Source organism: Mauremys mutica, chromosome 21, assembly GCF_020497125.1.
Source record: "Mauremys mutica isolate MM-2020 ecotype Southern chromosome 21, ASM2049712v1, whole genome shotgun sequence".
Classification (NCBI taxonomy): domain Eukaryota; kingdom Metazoa; phylum Chordata; order Testudines; family Geoemydidae; genus Mauremys; species Mauremys mutica.
Window position 1 is genome coordinate 6292642 of NC_059092.1, and position 24097 is coordinate 6316738.

Sequence of the window (24097 nt, forward strand, 5' to 3'; positions counted from 1 at the left end):
TCTATAATAACTTGTCTATTTAGATCACAGCCAACATTGATCCAGTGGGTCGAATTCAGATGCGTACTAGAAGAACACTGAGGGGGCACTTGGCTAAAATTTATGCAATGCACTGGGGGACTGATTCCAGGTGAGTGTCACTGGCACAGAAGGATAATCTTTTGGGTTTCCTTAAGATCTTGTGGAAATGTTCAATTTAGTTTTTCATATAAAATAAGAAATTCAGTTCCATCATTTCAGGTCATGCCTATCATGCAGTTGAAGTCTTTTTCTGCTAGAAATGGAATTTTAAAATACCAGAGCTCTTTTTGAAGAGCAAGGGATCTTGGGTGCAGGTGGGGTTGGTTACTTCATTTGAAGTTTCATAACCTTTGCTTCTATTCTGGTACTAAGAATTTAACAACACTAAATGTCACTTTTTTCCCTTTAATCTCCATATTTTTAGCATCATAATCTAAATTCAGTTACAAAATATCAACTCCTTCTTGCCTGAAAATACTGTTGTTAGTGATTTAGAGGAAGCACTTTACAATAGGCACTTATTTTTTTTTCTCAAGGATATTAGTCCTGTGATTTCCAGACAGTTAAAAAATGGATGCTAACAGTATCCCTGTTGATTACAAATGACAACTATAATGTGTATTTTTATAAGAATCTTAAAGCACGCACCCCAGTGAATTGTCCATCTTAAAATGAGTAGATATGGTATTCCCTCATCATAGAAATAGGTGAATTAGCTTCTTTTTAATCTTGTAAATATGTGAATTAATCTGCTCATAGCAAGTACATTTCTAATCAACAGAAATTACTGAAGGGAGCCTTGTTAATCTAATGAAGGTGATCTTGTTAATTCAGTCTTAAGTATAGAGCTTGTTTACACAAGATTGATAAGCAGTACTATTCTTAAGTAACTTAAAATCCTAGGTCTGTTTATACAGTAGAACCTCAGAGTTACCTCAGAGTTACAAACACTTTGGGAATGGAGGTTGTTCATAACTCTCAACAAAACGTTATGGTTGTTCTTTCAAAGGTTTACAACTGAACATTGACTTGATATAGCTTTGAAACTTTACTATGCAGAAGAAAAATGTTGCTTTTAATAACCATCTTAATTTAAATGAAGCAATAACAGAAACAGTTTCCTTATCTTGTCAAAATCTTTTTTAAATGTTCCCTTTATTTTAGTAGTTTAATACTGTTCTATACTGTATTTGCTTTTTATTAATTTATTTACTTATTTTGTCTCTGCTGCTGCCTGACTGCGTAGTTCCAAATGAGGTGTGTGGTTGACTGGTCAGTTTCTAACTCCGGAGTTAATAACTCTGAAGTTCTACTGTATACCTAGTGCAAGAGTAACAAAGTGCTTAGTGTAGTAACATTGAGGAGAGGGGCGGTGTAGAGGAAAATATTTTTAAAGGAGTGGTACTTGTTTTTATTTTCAGTTTCTGAATTGCTCACGGTTGGCAGAGCAACAAATAAACAAAGTATAACAGTTTCATTTGAAGTTTCGTGTTTTGTATAATCTCATTTTATTTCATAGGAGTACTGTATTAGTTTGTCATTTCATTTCCAATGTTGCAAATTGCACTTTATATGGCAAATTAGAGTTGCCAACTTCATAAAATTTAAAAAGCAGACACTCCAGCTGGAATGCTGGAACCTCCCTGATTCATGTCACCTGTGGAGTCAGGGCTGGGAGCTACAGCCACCTGACACAGGTAGGAGGCAGCCCCAGCTGAGATGGGGCTAGTGTGGGTGATAACCCGGTGCCTCCCCCCACCTGCAGTAACTTAAGCTTTTTTAGCAATAGGATTATTGTATCCAGCCAGAGGAAACACCAAATTATGATCTTGATTGTGACATCAGAACTAGACCTATATGGTTTGTCCTATTTTTATCTAACATTCTTTCAAAAAGTGAAGTCAGTCAGGTAGCTATTTTTGTAACTTTTATAAAAACACAATTGTGGGTTTTTTTGGTTGTTGGGTTTTTTTTTTTATTTTCCTTTCAAATATATTATACAAAAACCTAAGAGATTTGTGAACAAGACTTTACATACATCTTCTGGTTGAAGCGATCTCACACAAACATAATATCAGCACTCCTTAAGAGGTATATAGCCTTAAAGCTACCTATCTACAGTAGTCTTATCTTTATAGTGTACATCCATGATGATGGTTTTACAGAGCTATATTGTTGAAGGCAGTTTAGCACTTACCTCACTGTCAGTTTAAACCCAGGGCATTTTAGTTCCACATTTTATGAATACTAAATTCATTCAGATTTCTAAAAAGAGTAGTTGACTTCAAACAATCTCCATCCCACTGCATTTTCTCCCTTTCCAATCAGTCTGTTTAGACAATTTTCAGGAAATAACTCTGATTGTTAGCATATTTATAAAGTCATGTAGGAAACAGACACCACTACTCATGATACTTACATTTTAAGTTCCAGGTGAAGCTGTTTTCACTAGAGACAGTTGACACATGATGTATCCCCTCCCCAAGTTCTGAAACAGCTTTATCCTTTTCTCGGGAGGCGCCGATATCCCTAACAATAAAGGAGAGATTCAAAAGATTACTATGCAATAGGAATATTTTACTGATTATGCTATCATTAGAAGGGACATAATTAAGTTGAAAATCATATTTTTGTCTGAAAATTGTCATTTGTATTACCATAAATAAATGTAAGTAACACCTGAGATTACTAAAATAGTTTTCCCTGACCTTTCCATCTCCTTTTCCTGTTAGTTTTAGATTGAAGATTTATAACAAATTTCAGGGCATGCTACTTGAAATGGAATCTATTGGAAACAAAGCTTTTGAAATTAGTTAGTGTCATTTAAATGAAATTTTAATTAAGTGCTAGAAGTGTTCAGTACTGTACACTGTTCCTGCCCTGAGGCAGTAGAAGGCTCAAAAGTGTATGACATGGCGTTTTAATATGTAGATAAATCAGGTAAGACTTTTATCTGCTGAAGGTAAGTGTAGTATTTATCAGTAAACTCAATCCTGGGGAGCCGACCAGGGGTGGTTTTCATTAAATTGGATTAAAGGTTCAAAACTCAGACTCAAGTGACGCAACAATGTTTTACCTGTGCACAGTAGAGTAGCCTAAGGCAGCCGCAGCTCCTTCTCATAGACTCATCAACTTTAAGGTCAGACAGGCATGTCATGATCATCTAGTCTGATCTCCTGCACATTGCAGGCCACAGAAGGTTGCCCACCCACTCCTGTAATAGACCTATAACCACTGGCCAAATTACTGAAGTCCTCAAATCATGATTTAAAGATTTCAAGTTACAGTGAATCTGCCATTTACTCTAGTTTAAACCTGCAAGTGACCCATGCCTTATGCTGCAGAGCAAGGCGAAAAACTACCAGGGTCTGTGCCAATCTGACCTCAGGAAAAATTCCATCCTGACCCGAAATATGGCAATCAGACCCTGAGCATGTATTGTAGAAACACTTAGAAGTCCCAATTAAGGATAAGGCACTGTGTACACACAGTATGAAAGAATACCCTAACCTAAAGTTTGTAATTGTACTGTTAAAGTAGCTCTTGTATTGACACCATAATCTGGAAAATAGAGCAGTCAGATTTGTGAATAGAAGATATAATATCAAGCTAGGAGCAGTGTGTTTGGCCAGGCGATTTGTCATAGCCAGGCACTGGATTTTAAATGAATGTATCTTTAAAAGGAGAGACTTGGCTTGAGATGTGGACCCTTTTCACGACTGTGTGTTTAAAATAAATAATATGACACTTTATCCTAAGAAGCCTCTGTGATGTAGCAGCTTTGAAATTTAGAAAACGACCAGTGTTCTGTTACATTAGTGATAGGTATTATCACACAGTACTTGTGTGTTCAGACTTGGACTTTTCACTTTAATTAAGTTTACACATACAGATATTAAGATGGAAATTGAAATGATGTGGTGCTTTGGCACAATACTTTGAACCTTCTAAGATGAATAGCCAAACTCTTAGCCCGAGTAATAAGTCGGAAAGAAAATGTGTAGGGTCAGGACTCAGAGCATGAAGTATTACATTTCTGAACTCCATTTTATATATTTTCCCCTAATACAGAAAAAGGCACGCTCAGCTGTTTTTGTCTGATTGTTTCTGTAATCTGATTTTGTTCTTGGAGTTAGAACACCTATTCTTTAAAAAATAAAAGCCTGGAAACAAAAGCTCATATTTTAAGCTCTACCAAGAATACAACTGTGACAAAATGGTGTATTTCAGTCAGTCTCCATTGAGAAGGGAGAGAGTTGTTTTTCCCCCCCAAAGGAAACAAACGAAAACCGCCCCTTCCTTCCCTGCACTCTACCCTTCAACTCAGAGTATTTCTCTGTAAACTAAGTTTTCTGTCGGCCTGGGTTTTAACTCTACTCAGACACTGGATTTTATGTATTTATTGGCTTTCATCCTGAACGAACCTTTTTTTACCATGTGTTTACAATAAATAGAAATTGGGAAGATGGCCTTCTATAAATGGTCCAAATAACTAGCTGGGTCTGCCTATTTTTAGTGTGCCTATCACTGTGATTTCCAAGGTTTCAAAGGAATCAAGAGACATCCGTGCTGTTTAGGGATTATTTTTGCTACTTCTCCTTCATCTGATTTGTGCATCTGTAGATCATCCGTTGGGGAGGGTGGGAAGAAGAATTCTCAGGTCCTTTTCCCAGACTCCTTTAATAAGGAAGGTCTGCAGAAGACAATGCAAAGTCTGTGGAAACAAAATGAAAGTCTGAGAATAACTGGGAAGCAAGCTAAAATAGGCTTTTACTAATAACTCTATGTGCGTTTTCTCAACCCCCACCCTCTGAATCTTTTGACAATCAGAGAAGAGTGAACTTCTTGCTGTCGTTGGGAGGGAGGTGGGGAATTATTTAAAAAAAATACCATGTCTGTCTTACAAATGTGGGGAAAGGAAGGCATAGAGCGGTAGGTGACTTTCCCAAAAGTCAGTGGTAGTCAGGCATGGAACCCAGATCTCCTGACTCCCTATCTTGTGATTTAACCATATAACATTGCAACAACTATTGAGTTGCTTTGTTGTTAACTGTTGTAATATTTAACACTTAACATGAAGTACGTCTGCTCTTGTTTCTTTGAGGCACGTTATTTAAGAGAATATTGATGTTGCATTGTACTTTATATAGTAGCTTTCATGTAAACATCTTAGTAGTTTTGATAACATTCCATTTGAAACTAATTGGCTTTGTTTTCTTCTTATTTGCCTGCAATGATTGTTTGTTTGTTCTTATTTTCCCTCCAGGCTTCTAGTTAGTGCCTCCCAGGATGGCAAACTTATCATCTGGGATAGCTACACCACAAACAAGGTGAGAGTAATTGACCTACTGCTGCTTAATTAAAATTTGACTGAAAATACAAGGAAAAGGAATATTGTTTACCTACCTTGGCTCTTAAAGGGATACAGCCAAAACTTAGTTTAGGCCTAACAGCTGACCTCTAAAATTATGATTTTAAACAATGTGGTTAGAGACCTAACTACTGTCTGTATGTATTTTTATTATCTCACACACACACACACACACACACTCTTTATAAAATATATTTACCCAGCCTCTGAAAAATTAAAAATATTTCCAGGGCCACCCAGAGGATTCAGGGGGCCTGGGGCAAAGCAATTTCAGGGGCCCCTTCCATTAAAAAAAGTTGCAATACAATAGAATACTGTATTCTCGTGGGGGCCCCTACCGGGGCCTGGGGCAAATTGTCCCACTTGCCCCCCCCCCTCTGGGCGGCCCTGAATATTTCATTGTTCAATGAGTGTATTTTTGCTTCGCTGCTGCGGGAAAAGCTGTCATCAGAGGGAGTAGAAGTTAATTAGCAAACGTTTCCCAGAAATGTGCTATGTGAGACAAAGCACAGCCATACTAGTTTGGGCTCTGTAATAAAGCAGAGGATTACAAGAATGCAAGTAAGAGATGGTCTTTCTGGCTGTAGTAACATGACATGAATAAGGGTTACCATGGCTGTGGTCAGTGTCCAGGGGCTACTGTTATCAGCGCTTTAATAAATTCCATGAAGAGTGAAAAAACAATGCTTGTAAATATTACAAAATTGGTTGTGGAGAACCTTAAAATAAAAATTTTCAGCAGGTAAATGGCAGTTAAATAAGCAGAGTGCTTTTTTTAATTGAAAAAGACAATGCCAAAATAGGAAATAAAATACTTCTACAGTGATTTCCATATTAGGATTTCAAAACTCTTGAAAACATTAATTAACACTCAACATCCCTTGAAAGCAGGGATTTGCAACCCTTTTTTAGAATTAGGAAAACTGAATCACAGAGATGTTGCTACTTGATTAAGGTCACACAGGAAGTCTTTGGTAGAGTCAGAAATAGAATTCTTTATCAAGTGCTCTAGGTACAAGTACATCATCCCCCAGAAACAAGATCCACTCAGTGAAAGAGAGACTTTCCAATCCAGAAGATATGAGGGCATCTTCTTACTAGAAAGTTTTTTTTTATTACACCTGAAAACAGTGTGTCTACAGCTGAAAACAGGTTGTCTAAAAATATTCTAGTGCCACATTGTGGCTAAGCAGTGCTCATTGCAATTATGCTGCGCATGATGTTAGTAATAACAAAGAATGCAATCGTAAATGTGTTCTATCCTACCGATGAGATTTGAACAACCATCTTGAGGCATTTTATTAGCTTCGTGGTAGAAGATGCATGTTTTGCAATTAGTTGGCTGTATTTTTAGCACGGAGCATTGCTCCGCTATTTGGACTTTTATTTCACACCCATTACCACCGGATTTGTAATGGCTGTAAATGGAGATTGTATGCATAGAGGGACAAACACCTTTCTAATCCATAGTCAAGAAATATGAGGAAATCATGGATATTTCACAGAGCCCCACAATACATATAACATGATCCATCCCTCAAGGAGTTTACAAAATTTACTTCAAACACAGTGCAACAAGAGGAATAACAAGACAGTAGGTTGGGATTAGAGAAGGAAGGACAGGGTTAGTATTAATAAGACTGTGTGGTTACTCAGTGAAGGCTAGTATACGGCATGGGGGAGCAAAAGGGGAGTTGTTTAAATAGTGAAAGGCCTTGGTTTGCTAATTTACTTGGTAAGTGTTAAAGTGGGTTTTAAGACAGGATTAAAGGAGGGGCAAAGTAAATCTCCCCTTTTTGCTGTTCGTTGTTCCTTCCTAGTATATAATCCTGGAATTAACAATTTTTTACCTACCATAAATTGAGCACCAGTATGTTTTCTCAAGCTAAAACATAGTGTTCAGTCTATAATCAAAACCATTGACTAGCTCTTGTGGCTTTTAGCAGAGCTACCGATTAAACTGGATTCTCTGCTAGAGTGCAGCTCTGAAGTTTTTAATTAAGCCACTATTTGGTTTGACAAGTTAAATGCACAAATTATTCCTGAAATAAGGTTGGCCCTTGTACTCCAAGGACTTTTCATCTTTTTCATTATTCTTCCTCCTGCTACCTTTAAAGAGAGAGTAGTGTAGTTACAGAGAAGATGTAAATAAGAACCTCCTGATGATCAATTGACTTAAAGATAAATTATGTATTCTGTCTGTGCTCCAGGTCCATGCCATTCCCCTGCGTTCATCTTGGGTGATGACCTGTGCATATGCCCCCTCTGGAAACTATGTGGCCTGCGGTGGTCTTGATAACATCTGTTCCATTTACAACCTGAAAACTCGTGAAGGAAATGTACGTGTCAGCCGTGAGCTGGCTGGTCATACAGGTGAGCATCAGTTCTGAAGGGTAAACTAGTTGTGAGCTGAACGCATGATGAATCGTGAACATTAGATATGGAAAAGATCCATTAGGTCATCTACTCAATCCTGCAATGCCAGAAGACTGGTTTCCTACAGCATACAGTCCAGTCTTATTTTAAATGTCTCAAGCAATGAGGCTTCAATCATTTCCCTTGAAAGACTATTCCATAGACTAGTCTCTATCAAGAAATTTTTCTTTAATATTAAACCTGAAAGTTAAGTATCATTGTGTGATCCTGTTGCTTTTGTGCATACCTTTTTGCAACTGGTAAAATACATTTTTCCCCTTTGTGTGTTCACTTTTCAAATAGGTGACTTTCCCTCTTCCCATTCCCCAAGCCAAAAATCAGAGTCATCACCGTGCCAATTTATACATCTTTAGTTTTTAATCTTTCTTCAAAAATTCTTTTGTTGCTCACAAGCACTATATTTGTTACAACTTTTGTAACACTTTAAACATCTAAATAATAAATATAACAGCTTCACCAATCTCTAACAGCTTCATAAATCTTTATTGCTCACTTCCCCAAATAGAGACAATGGTCCCTTACAGAAAACATGTTGCCAAGTGCAGCATTACACACATTTAAAATAATCAAACTCTTGTTATATGTAATAAACATTCTGGCAGAAAATTGGACAAAATTTTTCCTTAAATACATGCATCTCAACTTCTTACACTTTGTCCGCAGTCTTAAATTAGTCTTTATTTACCTCATTGTTGGTGCTGGTTTATTTGAGAGGGCTCTTATTGTAAAACCATATCCTAAGAAGCTTAATGTAGTTTGGCCAAATATTTTGTCTTTGGAAGTCATGAAGAGGAAGATTTAGTGATTACAAAAGGGAATTATTTCATTTTTGCAACTCCTTTTTTTCTTTATGGAAAGTAAATCTGTTACAGTATAGCATATCTGCTTAAAGGTATTTTTTTTCCTCTGTCTTGTATCCAAGCTTTTTCCTGATATTCAAGGGACACTACATTTACAAACTCAAATTGGAGAGAGAAACCGAATTGATCATGCATTTGTTTTATTGTGGAGTGCTATCAGATATCTCAGACTGGCTGCTGGTGCCAATTTTTATTTCTGTGAACTAGACAATTTCATCTTGCTGGGTTTTCATTAGGTCCCAAAGATTTGAGGTCTGATTTTTCAGTGATGCTGCCCTTTCAGCTTGTTGCTTTCATTTGGAGCTGTGGGGGCTGAGCACCTCCTGAAAATCAAGCCCATTGTGTCCAGTCTTGGTCTCTAAATTACCTTCATCGTTCTGGAAGGCAGAAGAATTGGTTCTTTGACTTTCAGTGTAAATCATGGTCTGTTTTTCAAGGTCTTCCTTTTTTTTGTGGGTACTTACCCACGTTCACCCTGCTCTCTCCACATGTTCAGTCACTGATACTGGATAATTCCTTTGGAGTCCCCAGAATTAATTACTTGGCTGCTCAGGGTACTGACATCTAAGAACCTCTGACCTGAACTTCAGATTTAAATCCCAGAGTGACTTGTATCTTACTACTCTTGGAAGTCTGTAGAGATGTTTGGCTGGCCATAGAAATATCTGAAAGCCTTAAAAAATCCTTTTCATCACTAAAAACTAAGACTGTAGTGCCCAGTGTTCTAGGATCCACAGTGGCTCCTTTTCAGTGGCTCAGCCTCCAGAAGGAGGGCACAGAGCTAGCTTAACTGGATGCTGGGAAATTGCCCCCAGCGTTACACTGGCGTAGGTTGTCCTACACTGCTCTCCGGTGCTGGAGGTAAAGGGGACAGAAGGGAGGGAAAGTGGTCAGAGTACTCTGCACTACAGCTGTTCTGGGGCTTCTCTAACCTACGTCAGGGCCATGCCAGAATCCTGGAGACTACAGGGCTACATTTGGCCCTCCTGGGGTTCGCTCTCTTCAGAGGTGCAGCACAGAATCTGGTCCAACCTTTTTCATTAAAGTAACTAATGAATCTGATAACTAGAGATAGAGAAGTTAAACTGGATAATGAGCTATGATTGTGAGAACAAAGGTACCCCTATAAGGACTCCATTTTCTTTGAAATAAGAATCTACCAAGGCAGCTAAAAGCAGAGGAGATGAGCTCAGGATTTTTCTCTTCCCCCTCTACAGTCCAAGAGCATTGCAGCAGTAACATCCTATATCACAGCAGAAGTTGAAATGGTAATCATTAGAGTGACTTCTACCTGCTGAAGGAATGTGTGGTTGAGGAAAAAGGAAAATAAGCTGAAAGTTTAATGGGAAGAAGTAGCCACTCAGAAATAGGATGTAAACTGGCTTGATATCCTGCATTGTCGAGGTCTGGGCTGGAACATTGGTTCAAAGAGTGCCTGTGCTGATTCTGGAGAGTCCAGCTGCCCGTAACAGGACTCCGTTTATCTTGGATATTATATAGTGCTAGTCACTTTAGTAGCTATGTGCTTATAATCCTAGTATGTGACATACTCAGTGCTACATCAGCAGGCCTTTGTTCACTTACAGATTCAGTAATAATACACCCAGGAACCTGAGGGAGGGAATCAGCTTGTAATAAGTCATATCTGTCAAGGTTGCAACCCTGAAACTGTGTGTCATCTTTATGCTTCCTTTGTTTCTGTAAAGAACAAAATCCCAAGATGCAGCAAAACAGAGGCCTCTTACTCCAGAGGCTGCCAGCATGGCTCCGGAAAAACCTTTAACAGCTCTAAGAGGAAACATCAGGCAGGCTGTGTGTCTTGCTGGTTTTCTGCCTGATCAAGCCTCTACCTATACAGTGTAAAGGGACCTCTCTGAAAACTGTTCATTGAAGGAAACCAAGGTTATTCATACATGAATTATTATAATAGGCAAACCTTCCCAAGCTTCTGTTTAATGAAAAGAATAACTAACATGCGTTAAACCATATTGTAGATGGCACTTAACGTCTTTGTATCTCTCGTGTTTCTTTCAAAGCATAGATTAGTTACTTGGTTCACTGGAGTTGTGTACTCTGTCTGAAATAGAGAGATGTTGACTAACCAAGAAAATAGATACTTAGTAGTTGTGATAACCAAGCAAACCATGATCCGTAATAAGTACTTTTCTTTAATATCCATTATAAAGGAAAATGGAACTAGCTGTCACATACATTTTTGCTGGGTATCCATGATGCAGCCTATGTGCATGTCAAAATCCTAAAAAAAAGATTTGAGTAATAAAAAGCCAAGAATATCTTTTCAGTATATCTTAGCTGTTCAGTGATCTCCTTTAGAGATGGCCCTGTAAATTAGTAAGATCACTAAAATGCAGTATGTGGGTTCATGGCAGGGTGAATGTGGTCTCTACAGAGGGTGAAAGACTGTACTATATTGTAGAGAGCTAGAAAGGGTGCATCAAAAGAGGTGATTGGTTTCATTTGTTAGTGTGAAATCTTAGAGGGTCAGTTTTAATTAACTGCTCTTCCAGTGCAGGGTTAAGCAGGGCTGATGCAATAAACTGTAATTGAGGGTGACATCTGGTTCTGGACCTGGCGGTGAATGAGGACAGACACAGATGGATTTTAAGCAGCAGGCTGCAACTCTGTTATACTTAACGTAGGGGAGGGACACTACCTTCCTAGTCACCTGTATTTTAAATGGTTCCAATGCAGAGGTTACAGGGCTCCTCCCATATAATCCTGAACTCAAGGTAGACTTTCCTCAGCCTACCCCTAGGACTCAGCTTGCTCTTCTGAATCTAACCATCACCCCTTGTGAAGGGTACAGATCGGACTAAAAGGGGGGACCTTACTCCACAAAGGCCATAGGTCTCCCCCTATCCCGTGAGCACAAGGCCCCTCAGCAAAATCCCAGGCCTTTGACTTCTGGGAGCCATTCCTTTTAGCCTTCTAACTGCATTGGAAACTGGCTGAAAGTTGCAACAAACTAACATCTCTGCCAAGTACTATCATGAATTAACTAAATCATCTTCCTGTTTAACCTGACCATGCATGGAGTATGCTCTGAGGAAGGTGAAAAAATCCCCCAGGCCTATGCTCATTTGACCACAACGGGAAGAAAAACATTTCTTCCTGACCCCAAAACAAGTGATCAGTAAGACCCGCAGCATCTGCAAAAACAGTTCTTTGAGTGCTTGCTCATGTTGATTCCAATTAGGTGTGTGTGCCTCGTGTGCACAGTTGTCAGAAGGCTTCCTCAGGTTCGTGGTCAACTGCAACCATTACCAATTTACAGTCCTCCCCTTTGGCCTGTCAGCAGCCTCACAAGTATTTACCAAATGTATGTCAGTCGTAGCTGATAAGATAAAAGATAATAATTGGAGATATACCAATCTCCTAGAACTGAAAGGGACCTTGAAAGGTCATTGAGTCCAGTCCCCTGCCTTCACTAGCAGGACCAATTTTTTTGCCCCGATCCCTAAGTGGCCCCCTCAAGGATTGAACTCACAACCCTGGGTTTAGCAGGCCAATGCTCAAACCACTGAGCTATCCCTCTGCCCCAAATGCCAAAGGCAGGTACCGGTATTCCTGTACCTTGCCGATTGGCTGCTCAGAGGATGGTCCAGGGACCAAGTGGAGTGCCAGGTCACCTTCATAAGATCCATCTTCGACAGACTGGGTCTTATGCTCAACAAATGCAAATCAACTCTATCCCCGATGCTGAGAATAGAGTTTATCGGAGCAATGCTGGACTCAGGTCAGGGTATCCCTGCCGGAGGCTCAGTTTCGGACAATGACAGAAATTATGCAAAGCTTCAAGCGGTACCCCACCACCACAGCAAGGAATTGCTTGAAGCTCCTCGGCCACATGGCAGCATGTACATATGTGGTACAGCACACCAGGCTGAGGCTCAAGCCTGGCTGGCATCAGCCTATCGGCCAGGGCACAACAGTCTGGACAAGGTGTTCACCCTCCCGGCGCCAGTTCTTGACTCTATCCACTGGTGCTCAAGCCACAGGAGGGATGCAAGGGAGTCCTCTTCGCCAAGCCCCAGCCCTCCATGCCCTAGTGACAGGTGCGTCAGCGCTGGGGTGGGGTGCTCATCTGGGAGACCTTCAAGCCCAAGGTCTCTGGTTGCAAAACAAGCTCTCACTCTACATCAATGTCAAGGAGCTGAGAGCAGTCCGCCTGGCATGCCAGATCTTCCAGGCCCACTTGCAAGGGAAGTGCACAGGGGTGTTGATGGACAACCCAACTGTGATGTTTTATATAAACAAGCAGGGTGGAGTTTGTTCCTCTCCCCTATGTCAGGAAGCCCTCAAGCTGTGGGACTTCTGCATAGCCCACTCTATTCATCTGGAAGAATTCTATCTCCCAGGTTCCCAGAACAAGTTGGTGGACTATCTCAGCAGATCCTTCCACAATCACGAGTGGTCTATCCAACTGGATGTAGTACACAACATTTTCCAGAGGTAGAGAGTTTCCCAAATCAACCTGTTTGCCATGAAAAGCAACAGAAAATGCCCTCAGTTCTGTTCCTTCTAGTATCACAGTCCGGTCTCCCTCACAGATGCGTTCCTCCTCCGCCTCTGGATGGACTAGCTGTTGTATGCGTTCCCACCATTTCTGCTTGTCCATAACATTCTGCTCAAGATCTGCAGGGACAAGGCTGCAGTAATACTGGTAGCACCAGCCTGGCCTCTCCAGCACTGGTATATCACACTCCTGGAGCTGTCTGTGGATGCTCCAATCTCGTTGCCCCTGCTTCCGGACCTGATCACCCAAGACCATGGTCATCGTCTTCATCCCAATCTCGAGTCTCTTCACCTCACCGCTTGAAAGCTTCGTGGCTAAACCCGATGGAGCTGATGTGTTCTGAGCCCGTTAGGGAGGTCCTGCAGGGCAGCAGGAAACCTTCCACTGGGACCACCTACCTGGCCAAGTGGAAAAGGTTTGCAATTTGGTGTTCTCAGGGTTGCGCTTTCCCGATGCAGGCGCCCATACTGCTCTACTTAGATTACCTACTGCACTTAAAACAGCAGGGCCTTTCTGTATCAGTGCTCAATGTCCACCTGGAAGCCATTTTGGCCTTCCACCTGGGAGCGGCTGGCCATTCAGTCTTTGCCAATCTGATGGTCAGTTTTTACCTGAAAGGTCTGGATAGGCTATACCTGCAGGTTAAGCAACCAGTCCCGGCATGGAATCTCAACCTGGTCCTCTCCAGACTAATGGGATCCCTGGTGACTTGTTCATTGCTCTACTTTTCATGGAAGGTGGCCTTCCTAGTCACCATTACATCAGCAAGGAGACTTTTGGAGCTTAAAGCCCTAACTTCCCATCCCCCTTATACCATTATTTTTATAAGGACAAGGTGCAGCTTAGGCCTCATCCAGCCTTTCTCCCAAAGGTTGTGTCCCTAAGCCACATGCAGATAGTAGAGAGCTGCTGAAATAAAGCAAAAAGAGGCTCCCCATTGTTTGAGCTAGGATTAATGAATGAAAAGGGAATTAATTAATGAAAAGGGAGAGCAAGGGATGAGTCAGCTCCCTTCCTCCTCTAGCTGGTTAATGAATGGGTAAAGCCTTTGGAGGAGGGGCCACCCTTGCATGCCTCAGGGAGTGCTCTCCCTTTTTCTGCTGGGGCTCTTCTAGTCCCAAAGAGAGCAGCTTCCCCTAGAGAAGAGTTAGATTGATCCAAGTAATGTCATGAGGACTCGTTACCCTTGTGTATAAGGCCACCAGTTTCCTCTCTTTATGCTGTCTTGGTACAAGATAGATCTCTTCTCACACTCTCTTCTGCTTGGACTGTGAATCCTTGTGATACTCACAGCCCAGGTTGTCCCAAATAAGAACTATGAGAATTTTCAACCCTAGTCTTATGTGAAAGAGTATCATCTGTTCGTTTAGGTCTCTCTTTTTTTTCTTTAACAACCAAATGAACTTTTTGTGTTTTCTAGTGTTGTTTTACTCTTTGCTTGGATAAGCAGATCAGCAAACATTAAATTGCTGTAAGATTCAGTCTGTAAATTAAAGTGGTCCTTAACCAATTACTCTGATCAGTACTACTTGTGGAATTTCTGACTATTCCTAATGGTTCCTGTCTGAGTGTATCTACACTGCAGTCAAAGGTATGACTGCAGCATGTGTTAGACATACTCTAGTTAGCCATGTACCGGGGTCAATGAAGCCACAGTAGTAAAAGCTATATACGAGCCCCCCTGGGGCCCAGGTTATGGTCTTGGGCAGCTTATCCCAGGCTGCTGCAGTTCGAGAGCTATTTTATCTAGCTAGATTAAAGCTATCTGAGTTATGTCTATATGTGCTGCAGTCACATCTCTGACTGCAGTGTAGACATGCCCAGTATGTGCAGGAGAGGAGGCTTCACTACATGACCAACTCAATCTGAAAAGTAGATAAGAATTGTTCAGCCATGTGTTACTTTTTGCAGGTTACTTGTCGTGCTGCCGTTTCCTGGATGATAATCAAATTGTTACGAGCTCTGGAGACACCACTTGGTAAGCAGTCGAATTGTAACGTTTGTATTAATGGTTGCATATTCAAAAATACAGATAATATATTAGGGGGGAACTTGTCATAACACTTAGTAATAGCAATAGTGCTAAAGTGCTGTATGAATCCTATGTAAGCAATCTTTGGTATAGAATTCTCATAGGACACATGGATAAAAACCTCTAATGGCATGCAATTTAGAGTAAATAACACACAAATGGAAATACTGCTGTTAAACTTTACAAACTATGTTTTGAATATCCCCTTTTTAAATAAAATGCATTAGGTGTGTGAAAAGCCAGACTTTGAATTTTTTCCTTTGCATTTGTCAGACCATGGCTTTTCTTACCATTTAGGTACTTGACAGACTCCATGGGCTAAGTAATTTCCATCATTGATATTTTTTATTAACATCTCTAATAAAAAGAAGGCAATATTTTTAAAATGTAAAACTCTATACACATGGTCTATAAGAGCTCATCCAGAGCAATTATGGCTCACTGAAGAAAGAATTAGTTTCAAAAATATGGATTTTGACACATTCTGGAGCTATAGCTTTAAACAAGTCTCTTGTAGCAACAGTTAGTTATGAACAGTGTCTGATCAGAGGAAATAGCCCCCCCCCCCTCGAATGGTAATGTCTGTTTAATTGTCTTGTATACTTTTTAAAAATCCATTATCAAATTATTGGGGAGTGAACTTGATGTATACAGGCAGTAAAGAGTCACAATTAGTGCATGTTTTACAGTTGATTTTATGCCAGTGCCATTTAATAAACCTCTAACATTTTGCACTTTTTTTGCACTCTGTTACTGATTGGTTGTTTCAATCTGAATAGCTTTCAGAAAGTCTTTTTAAAAAGTTAGCAGAAGTGAATTTTAAAGGAATATCACTGAACATTTAACAGAACATTAATTCCAAAACTAAAAATTTATCAGTCTTTGAAAAATATTCTTATTTTGTGATCCACTGACTTAATATAAACATAATGTTCTGTTGTAATTTGTATACTCCATAGTCCATTTTCAGAGATCAGCTAAAACACTTAAGTAGTCATCTGTAGAGCATTTGCTTCTAGAGATTGTTATGCTCTAGTCCAGTGGCTCTCAAACTTTTTTACTGGTGACCCCTTTCACAAAGCAAGTCTCTGATCGTGACTCACCCCCCCCCCAATAAATTAAAAACACTTTTTTATATATTTAACACCATTATAAATGCTGGAGGCAAAGGGGATTTGGGGTGGAGGTTGACAGCTCACGACCCTCCATGTAATAACCTCGTGACCCCCTGAGGGGTCCTGACCCCCAGTTTGAGAACCCCTGCTCTAGTCTTACTAGCAAAGAAATCTTGTTTTTGTGGGCTATACTTTTTATGTAGTTTTAGCTCTTCTGCCATAACCAACAAAAGAAAAAGCGCCTTTAGGTTACAGATCTATAGAATAAGGCTTAACAAGACTCAGGATATTCAGCAAATTCAGTCTGTGTTCTGTTCTTACACTGAATTGTTACTTAAGATGGATTTAATTTTAATCCACCAGAACTGGAAAGGTAATGTTAGATTCCCCCAAAGTTAGCTCTGTTTCTCGACTTGCACAGCATTTCTGTGCTGCTTGTAGTGCAGCCTGTTTAAATACCTGCTTAACCAATAAATATTCATTTTACCAAAATATTAAATGTAAACCAAAAAATTCACATGTTGAATGAATAAATCTTAAAGGGAAAATAGTAGTACATCCACTAGGCAGCAGTACTTGAGGTGATTATTTTGAAGTCTTCCTGAGGGTTTGTCCAGACTACCCGCTGTATCGGCGGGTAGCGATCGATTTATCGGGATCAATAAATTGTCTCATCTAGACGTGATATATCGATCCCCGAACGCGCTCCCCGTTGACTCCGGAACTCCACCGGAGCAGGTAGCGGAGTCGGCGGGGGAGCTGCGGACGTCGATCCCGCGCGATGAGGACGGGAGGTAAGTCGGAATAAGATACTTCGACTTCAGCTACGGTATTCCCATAGCTGAAGTTGCATATCTTACATCGACACCCCCCATCCCCCAGTGTAGACCAGGCCTAAGACATTCACTGCTGTTTTGTTGGTCCCGTAAGGACCCTCCTATTAAATGGCCTTTTTGAGTGGCTGTTTAAGATGGATGTTGATTGTACATGAATGATCCTTTTTAAATACACCAAGAATTGCTAAAGTGATACTCTTTGTACAAGGTTATATAGCTTTAGCAGTTTTGACTGTTGCATGTAATAATTTTTCAAAGTTCAGGTAGGGTGTTGAGTACACAAATTCTGTCCTTCTCTTATGGCCTAGCCACTGGCAAGGGATTCCTTTGTGTCTTGTTCTTTCTGCATATGCATTTCTGGAACACAAGTGGTTCATAATGAAAGCTGGTTCTATTAAGAAAAAACTTCTGCTTTTGTGCTAATGGTTCCCTTCACTTATGGAAGGAGGAAGCCAGTAGTCGCCTTCCTCTAAGCCTGCACTTTCCTAGAATGGGGAACTAAAGAGGAGACCAACATGGAAGGCGTGATGTTTTCTAGATGCAAATGGATTAGGGCTGGAACACTAAGCAAAATTTCATATCATAGTTGGAACTGACTAGTGAAGGCTGATACAGAATTAATTACTGAATGTATGGTTTACATAGCCAGGGAACCCCAAAACACAAAATTAGCTTCTGCACTGGCTCTAAGCCAAAGCTTAATCTCCATTGTGCTCACCTACTGGGAAAGAGAACAGACAAGTTAAATGCTTTCTTCTAAATATCTCTGGAAAGTCTGCTGCTTTTGTGGATGATGCAGTCAGTATTTCATCCCCTTTTTATACCCTATGATTGTCACTGTGGTGATCTTGCTGTCAATGGAAAAGTGTGGGCACTGACAGCCATGAGGCAACAGTGAATTATTCTGGCTGAATTATACACCCTCAAAAAGCCGCTTTTTAAAATGAATGGAAACACTGACTCAACCTTAACTATAGCACGATAGTGGGTGCTACTCTAAAACAGCTCTACACTAGTGTTAGAACGCTGCCATGTTACAGAACTCCATGTATCAACAATGTTGAACATTAGTCACTTTGCTCACTTTATATTGCTGGTAACCCAGCCAAGAAGCTGATCCTCTGTAACCAGAAATAATATGTGGCTCCATCTGAAAGTACTGGTGCCTTTTTAAGGCAAAGACTGAGAGCTTGCATATGATATACCAAAATGTCTCAAAGAAGAGCATCATCTTCCCATATACTTTGGGATTAATTTTTCCCTTTTTATCTTAAATACAAAAATTAAACCAAAGAAAACAAGTGACAAACCAGCCAAGTCGGGGCTAACCAGCCCTGTCTGAACTTCTAGTAATGTACTGTGAGACTTGTTTTAAAAAATCAATTTTATTTGATTATTCTAATTTTTGTCATTTTATCTCCCCCCACCCCCGCTTCCCCCTTCCGTCAAGCGCCCTTTGGGATATTGAAACTGGCCAGCAGACGACCACATTTACTGGACACACCGGGGATGTCATGAGTTTGTCCCTGGCTCCTGATGCCAGGTGTTTTGTTTCTGGTGCCTGTGATGCCTCTGCCAAACTGTGGGATGTTAGAGAAGGAATGTGTCGGCAAACATTCACTGGCCACGAGTCAGACATCAATGCCATCTGTGTGCGTATGAACTCTGAATTGGAGGGATGGGATTTAAGTTCATGATATATACTCTGCAGTCAGCTGTTAGAATTTAACATTATTATCCTAATAATATTAAATAACAATATTATTTAATATTATCCTGGAATATTACAGCATAGTTTTTCCAAAACAAAGTGTTTTCCACAGTTGACAAAACTACATTCAATTTGTTGTATTGCATAAAATTTATTGCAGTAAATGACAATTTGTTAGGTGCTTAAATAGTATGTTACTAAAGTTTTTTTTTATAGTAATACTTATTTCATCTTCAGAAGGCTTTAAAAACATTAGTGCCGTGTGATGGAGATAAGGTACTTTTAGCTCCTCTGTACAGATAGGGAAACAAACGGGCAAAGGGATGTGGCAAAGAACACAAAGGGAGTCAAACCAAGCTAGGAGTAGATCTTTAGTTCCTAGCTCTCAATTCTGGGCATATGACAACTGGCCTGCATGAGTACTCCAAAGTACCAAATGAAAATGGTCTAGCATGTTTTGTACTATCTAAGATTTCATAGTAGTTGTCCAAATGGAAAAAGCCCTGTTCCCAAAAGCTGCAAAACACAAATTATCTTATACTATAATATCTTTGTTTTGTTTTAAAGTTCTTCCCAAATGGCAATGCGTTTGCCACAGGCTCAGATGATGCCACATGCAGGCTCTTTGATCTTCGTGCTGACCAGGAGCTTATGGTTTATTCACATGACAACATTATCTGCGGAATCACCTCTGTAGCATTCTCCAAAAGCGGACGTCTCCTCTTAGCTGGTTATGATGACTTTAATTGCAATGTCTGGGACACGCTGAAAGCTGATAGAGCAGGTAAATAGTTTGTGCATTAGGTTTTAAATACTATCAACTGCACCTAAAGGGGTGACCTATTGACAGTCCTTTATCAAACGTTAGCACAGTGCTGTTAGCCTGCTGTAATTAACTCAATGATGTGGTCTGCTGTGAGATCATCCTAGGTGAAGGTATTTTACCTGTGTTGTCAACATGCTGTAGATTTGTAAATGTTAGTGAAGAATATGGGGTTTCTGAGAACAGAAAGCTACCCTCTACAAACAGAACTCAGTAAAAGAATGACATCTGGGGAAATTAAATATATTTTTACCTTCAAAGAGCTTATTTTACACTTGGATTGTTTAAAAGTATTTGACACTTTATGAAACACCTACTATTAATCACTTCATGTATGGAGGGTCTACAACCGTGTAATATTTATATGAAGATAATTGGCATTAGTATTTCACTGAAACAATTCAGGCTATGCTGCACTGCAGTGCTTGAAGCTGTTTAGTATTCCTCTGAGAATTTGCACTGATTTTTAGGTAGTGTAACTGTTAAGCAGAGATTTGTAGCCACTGATTTATTACCTCAAAATTCTTCACATAGCAAACAGTTCTGGATAGTACTTCTTAAAAACTCACCCTTTATTACCTCATCTTCCACATTTTCTAAAGCTGCCTTATTTGTGTATTTAATATGAAGTGTGACTTTGCATGTTTTGGAAGAAGAAACTGTCAAAGGGGGGAAGGGTCTTATGCTATTGTCACCTTATCTCAGTATGGGTATCAGTATCAATCTCACTAACATGATACATTATCTCTAAGGCGTAGCTGGATAATGCAAAAAGAACAGGAATACTTGTGGCACCTTAGAGACTAACAAATTTATTTGAGCATAAGCTTTCATGGGCTACACCCCACTTCTTCGGATGCATAGAATGGAACACACAGAAGATATTTATACATACAGAGAACAAAGGTGGAAGTAGCCATGCCAACTGTAAGAGGCCAGTCAACTGAGATGAGCTATCATCAGCAGGAGAAAAAAAAACCCTTTGAAGTGATAATCGAGATGACCCATAGAAGGTGTGAGGAGAACTTAACATGGGGAAATAGATTCAATTAGTGTAATGACCCATCCATTCCCAGTCTCTGTTTAAACCTAAGTTAATTGTAGCTAATTTGCATATTAATTCAAGTTCAGCAGTCTCTCTTTGGAGTCTGTTTTTGAAGTTTCTTTGTTGCAAAATTGCCACCTTCAAGTCTGTCACTGAGTGGTTAGAGAGGTTGAAGTGTTCTCCCACTGGTTTTTGAATGTTATGATTCCTGATGTCAGATTTGTGTCCATTTATTCTTTTGTGTAGAGTGTGTCCGGTTTGGCCAATGTATATGGCAGAGGGGTGCATTTGTGGCAGTATTTATAAAATTTATAACAAGAGAAAAAGGAAAAGCGGTTATGTAACTTTATTTAGGAGTATAATTAATGGGAGGAGATGGGTATTGAATTTACCAACCCAGCTAGTATAGATACTATCAGTTCCTAAAATATAAACTAATGATATTAGAACAGGGAAAGTACAAATTATCATAAATGACCACAAAGTTTCTGCTTATGATTATAGAATGTAAAGAAGAGGAACTAGATATATTAATGGAGAAAGTATTTCTAATTCTTGGAACTAGCACAAGGCTAAAAAACTAGGTTCTGTTTAGCGTCTGGAGGAACGTAATAAACAAAAATTGGTACAAACCTGATCACTGCTGAGGGGGAGGCTGTGCTCAGAATAGAGAAGACACCAGAAACAGAGACTTTCTATGTGACGTTAGTCCCTTCACTGTAGTCTAAAAGCAGTGCTCCCATGGCTTGCATGCTTCCCCTGCCCTTTTCCAACAAATCTGGTACCTTCTGTCAGTGCAGTGCAGAAATTGGCACTGTAGTAGCTCAGAGTTCATCTGATGTGTAGAGCAGGTTACTTCACTTTTCAGTGCTGTTTATGATTTTAATTGTACCAGACACTTATTTGAAAAATATGTTCAACATGGTTATGCTATCCAAATGCACCTTATTCAAGGTTTTCCCACAGTGGTTATTTAGAGCAGAAATCTGTAATCTTGATACTTGAGGCCAGAAATAGACGTGCAAATGAAAACAAATTGGTAGTCTGAAATTGCATATATTGATAACATTTATGAAAGGAAAATTCTCTGGCTATCTTCCTTACTACTGGCTTTAAATCAAGTGCTATAGAAATAAAATAACTTGCTGTTCCACCAGAGAATCCATTGAGCAGATGAATATAAGGTGTTGCTTGTTGCTTTTGGATTATCTGCAGGATTTCAGTTTGTAAATTTTGTAACTCCCTGGTAATGTTGGGACCAACACTACAATAATTCTTTGATAAACTATTAGGTGGGTGATCCAAGCAGATTAGGGAACTCTTGCTGACATATTATTACACTTTATAGTTTTTCTGTTGGGGAAAACTATATTTGGTCCCTGGTGACAATTTTTTACTTTTGAAGCTGATTAGGAGGAAGTGATGACCTTGCTGGCCTGTTGAAATGACTAATACTAGTTCCATTTCCTGCTTTGATTTTATACTATACTAATGCAGTGTGATTTGTCTTCAGTGCCTGTTTACTAATGCACTAGGTTGTACTTTTGGTTGATTTTTAAGTAGGAAAAACTAATTTTCAGTTGCTACAGAATAAATTACCTTGCCTCATTACAAATCTGTTTCATTAGGGTAGTGTTTATCTAGGGAATCCTGGATTCTGCAGTTTCCTGGTTTGTTGGGGTTGTTTTTTGGGTGATAAGAGGCAGTGACTTTTGCATGTCCCTCCTGCAGGGAAAGCGGAAGGGAGGGAGTGAAAATAGATGCACCGCTACAACTGATCTGTCTCCCACTCTCCCAGAAATCCTATTGGATCCCTGCATAAACCTCACCGCAGAGGGATGTTGAATGGGAAAAGGGATCACCAGTGTGGTTAGCAGCAATACTTAATAAGGAGGAAGGGAGGACAGTCTGCAGATGTGTGAAGTCACGTGTTAATAATCAGTTGTTAGAATCCTAACATGCATTGACTCATCAGTCACAAATTAACTGCTCAAGCACTCTGCTTCCTCAGGTACTTTGCTTGGGGTTCTGCTACACTAAATCTCACCACTATAATCTCAGTTTTATACACTTCTGGTGTTTGAGTCTATCAGTTCCCTGACTTCTGGTACTGGTGTTACCTCTTATATCCAGAGTTTATGCACAATATTGGATCTCTTTCCTTTCACTTTTCCCAGTTGCAAGACATCTTACTTCTGGACGCTCTAACAATCATGATGGTAGCCATACTACTTCTACAATAGAATAGTTCTGGAGCCATTTCATCAGCTGTGACAGCAGGCTTCCTATATGGCACTATGAATTTTTAAAGATGCTATTAACCACTTGTACATTGATCGTGTGTCTGCTGCTGCAGAAGTGCCAAATTCATTGCATTAAGAAGCCCACTGATTCAAATGGGAGAGACTCTGGTACTTCTACAGTTTTAATGTGGAGATCAGCAGTACTACCCAACATATTTTTACATATTATGTACAGTAAGTTAAGCAAATTCTGATTGCTCAAGTAAACTTTGGATGACCAAGTCAATATTTGGAAACTTAATTTAGTGCTAGTACATGTTTTAGAATTTCTTTTAAACATGTCACAACTGCGAACTAGATGGGAAAACATTCTTAACAGCATGAATGCGCGGAGTCATGTTAACAATGTTACTGATGCAAAGAGAGGCTGATTAAGTCATTTCATCATTAAAACTTCTCCAGGTCAGGATTTTGATCATGTAATGGGCTTAGCAAGACTTGAATATAGGTGCTTTTTACCTTCTTTCCTTTAAATGCACATATAAAAAGTCATACCAGCTCCCTTAATTTTCTTTTTTTTAAAGTGTAAGTGTCTCTTTCAATCTCTCACAATTCAATTGAATAAGAAGTAAGAAATAAGAAGTGATGGAATGGATAAGACAGAGTCTGTCTGGGCAAAAATCACATTGGGAAAGAAAGCTACTACCGCTTCCCCTGGGATAGTGCTTGAGGTGGCTATAGACCACTGGGATTTGATTTGGATATGGATAGAGACCTCTTTAATGTTTTTAATGAAGTAAATACTAATTGGAATTGTGTGATCATGGGAGACTTCAACTTCCCAGATATAGACTGGAGGACAAGTGCTAGTAATAATAATAATAGGGCTCAGATTTTCCTGGATGTGATAGCTGATGGATTCCTTCAACAAGTAGTTGCTGAACCAGCAAGAGGGGATGCCATTTTAGAATTGGTTTTGGTGAGTAGTGACGACCTCATAGAAGAAATGGTTGTAGGGGAAAACCTTGGTTCGAGCAATGAGCTAATTCAGTTCAAACTAAATGGAA

General features: G+C 39.7%; 2 protein-coding genes across 8 annotated transcripts in view; one reads left to right on the top strand and one right to left on the bottom strand.

Moving 5' to 3' along the window:
* CALML6 (calmodulin like 6) overlaps positions 1 to 24097 on the bottom strand; it is a 178455-nt gene that overhangs the window by 111343 nt on the left and 43015 nt on the right. For all 7 annotated transcript variants that reach the window (XM_044995886.1, XM_044995880.1, XM_044995882.1 and 4 more), the window contains exon 2: positions 2441 to 2550. The gene's annotated coding sequence lies outside the window, so the exon portion shown is untranslated. The remainder of the gene's footprint in view (positions 1 to 2440; positions 2551 to 24097) is intronic.
* The window catches only part of GNB1 (G protein subunit beta 1), an 80932-nt gene that overhangs the window by 51352 nt on the left and 5483 nt on the right, over positions 1 to 24097 (top strand). Inside the window, exons 4-9 of the mRNA XM_044995875.1 lie at positions 24 to 130; positions 5288 to 5351; positions 7603 to 7765; positions 15137 to 15203; positions 18659 to 18860; positions 19487 to 19703. Coding sequence (XP_044851810.1) covers positions 24 to 130; positions 5288 to 5351; positions 7603 to 7765; positions 15137 to 15203; positions 18659 to 18860; positions 19487 to 19703 — 820 coding nt within the window. The remainder of the gene's footprint in view (positions 1 to 23; positions 131 to 5287; positions 5352 to 7602; positions 7766 to 15136; positions 15204 to 18658; positions 18861 to 19486; positions 19704 to 24097) is intronic.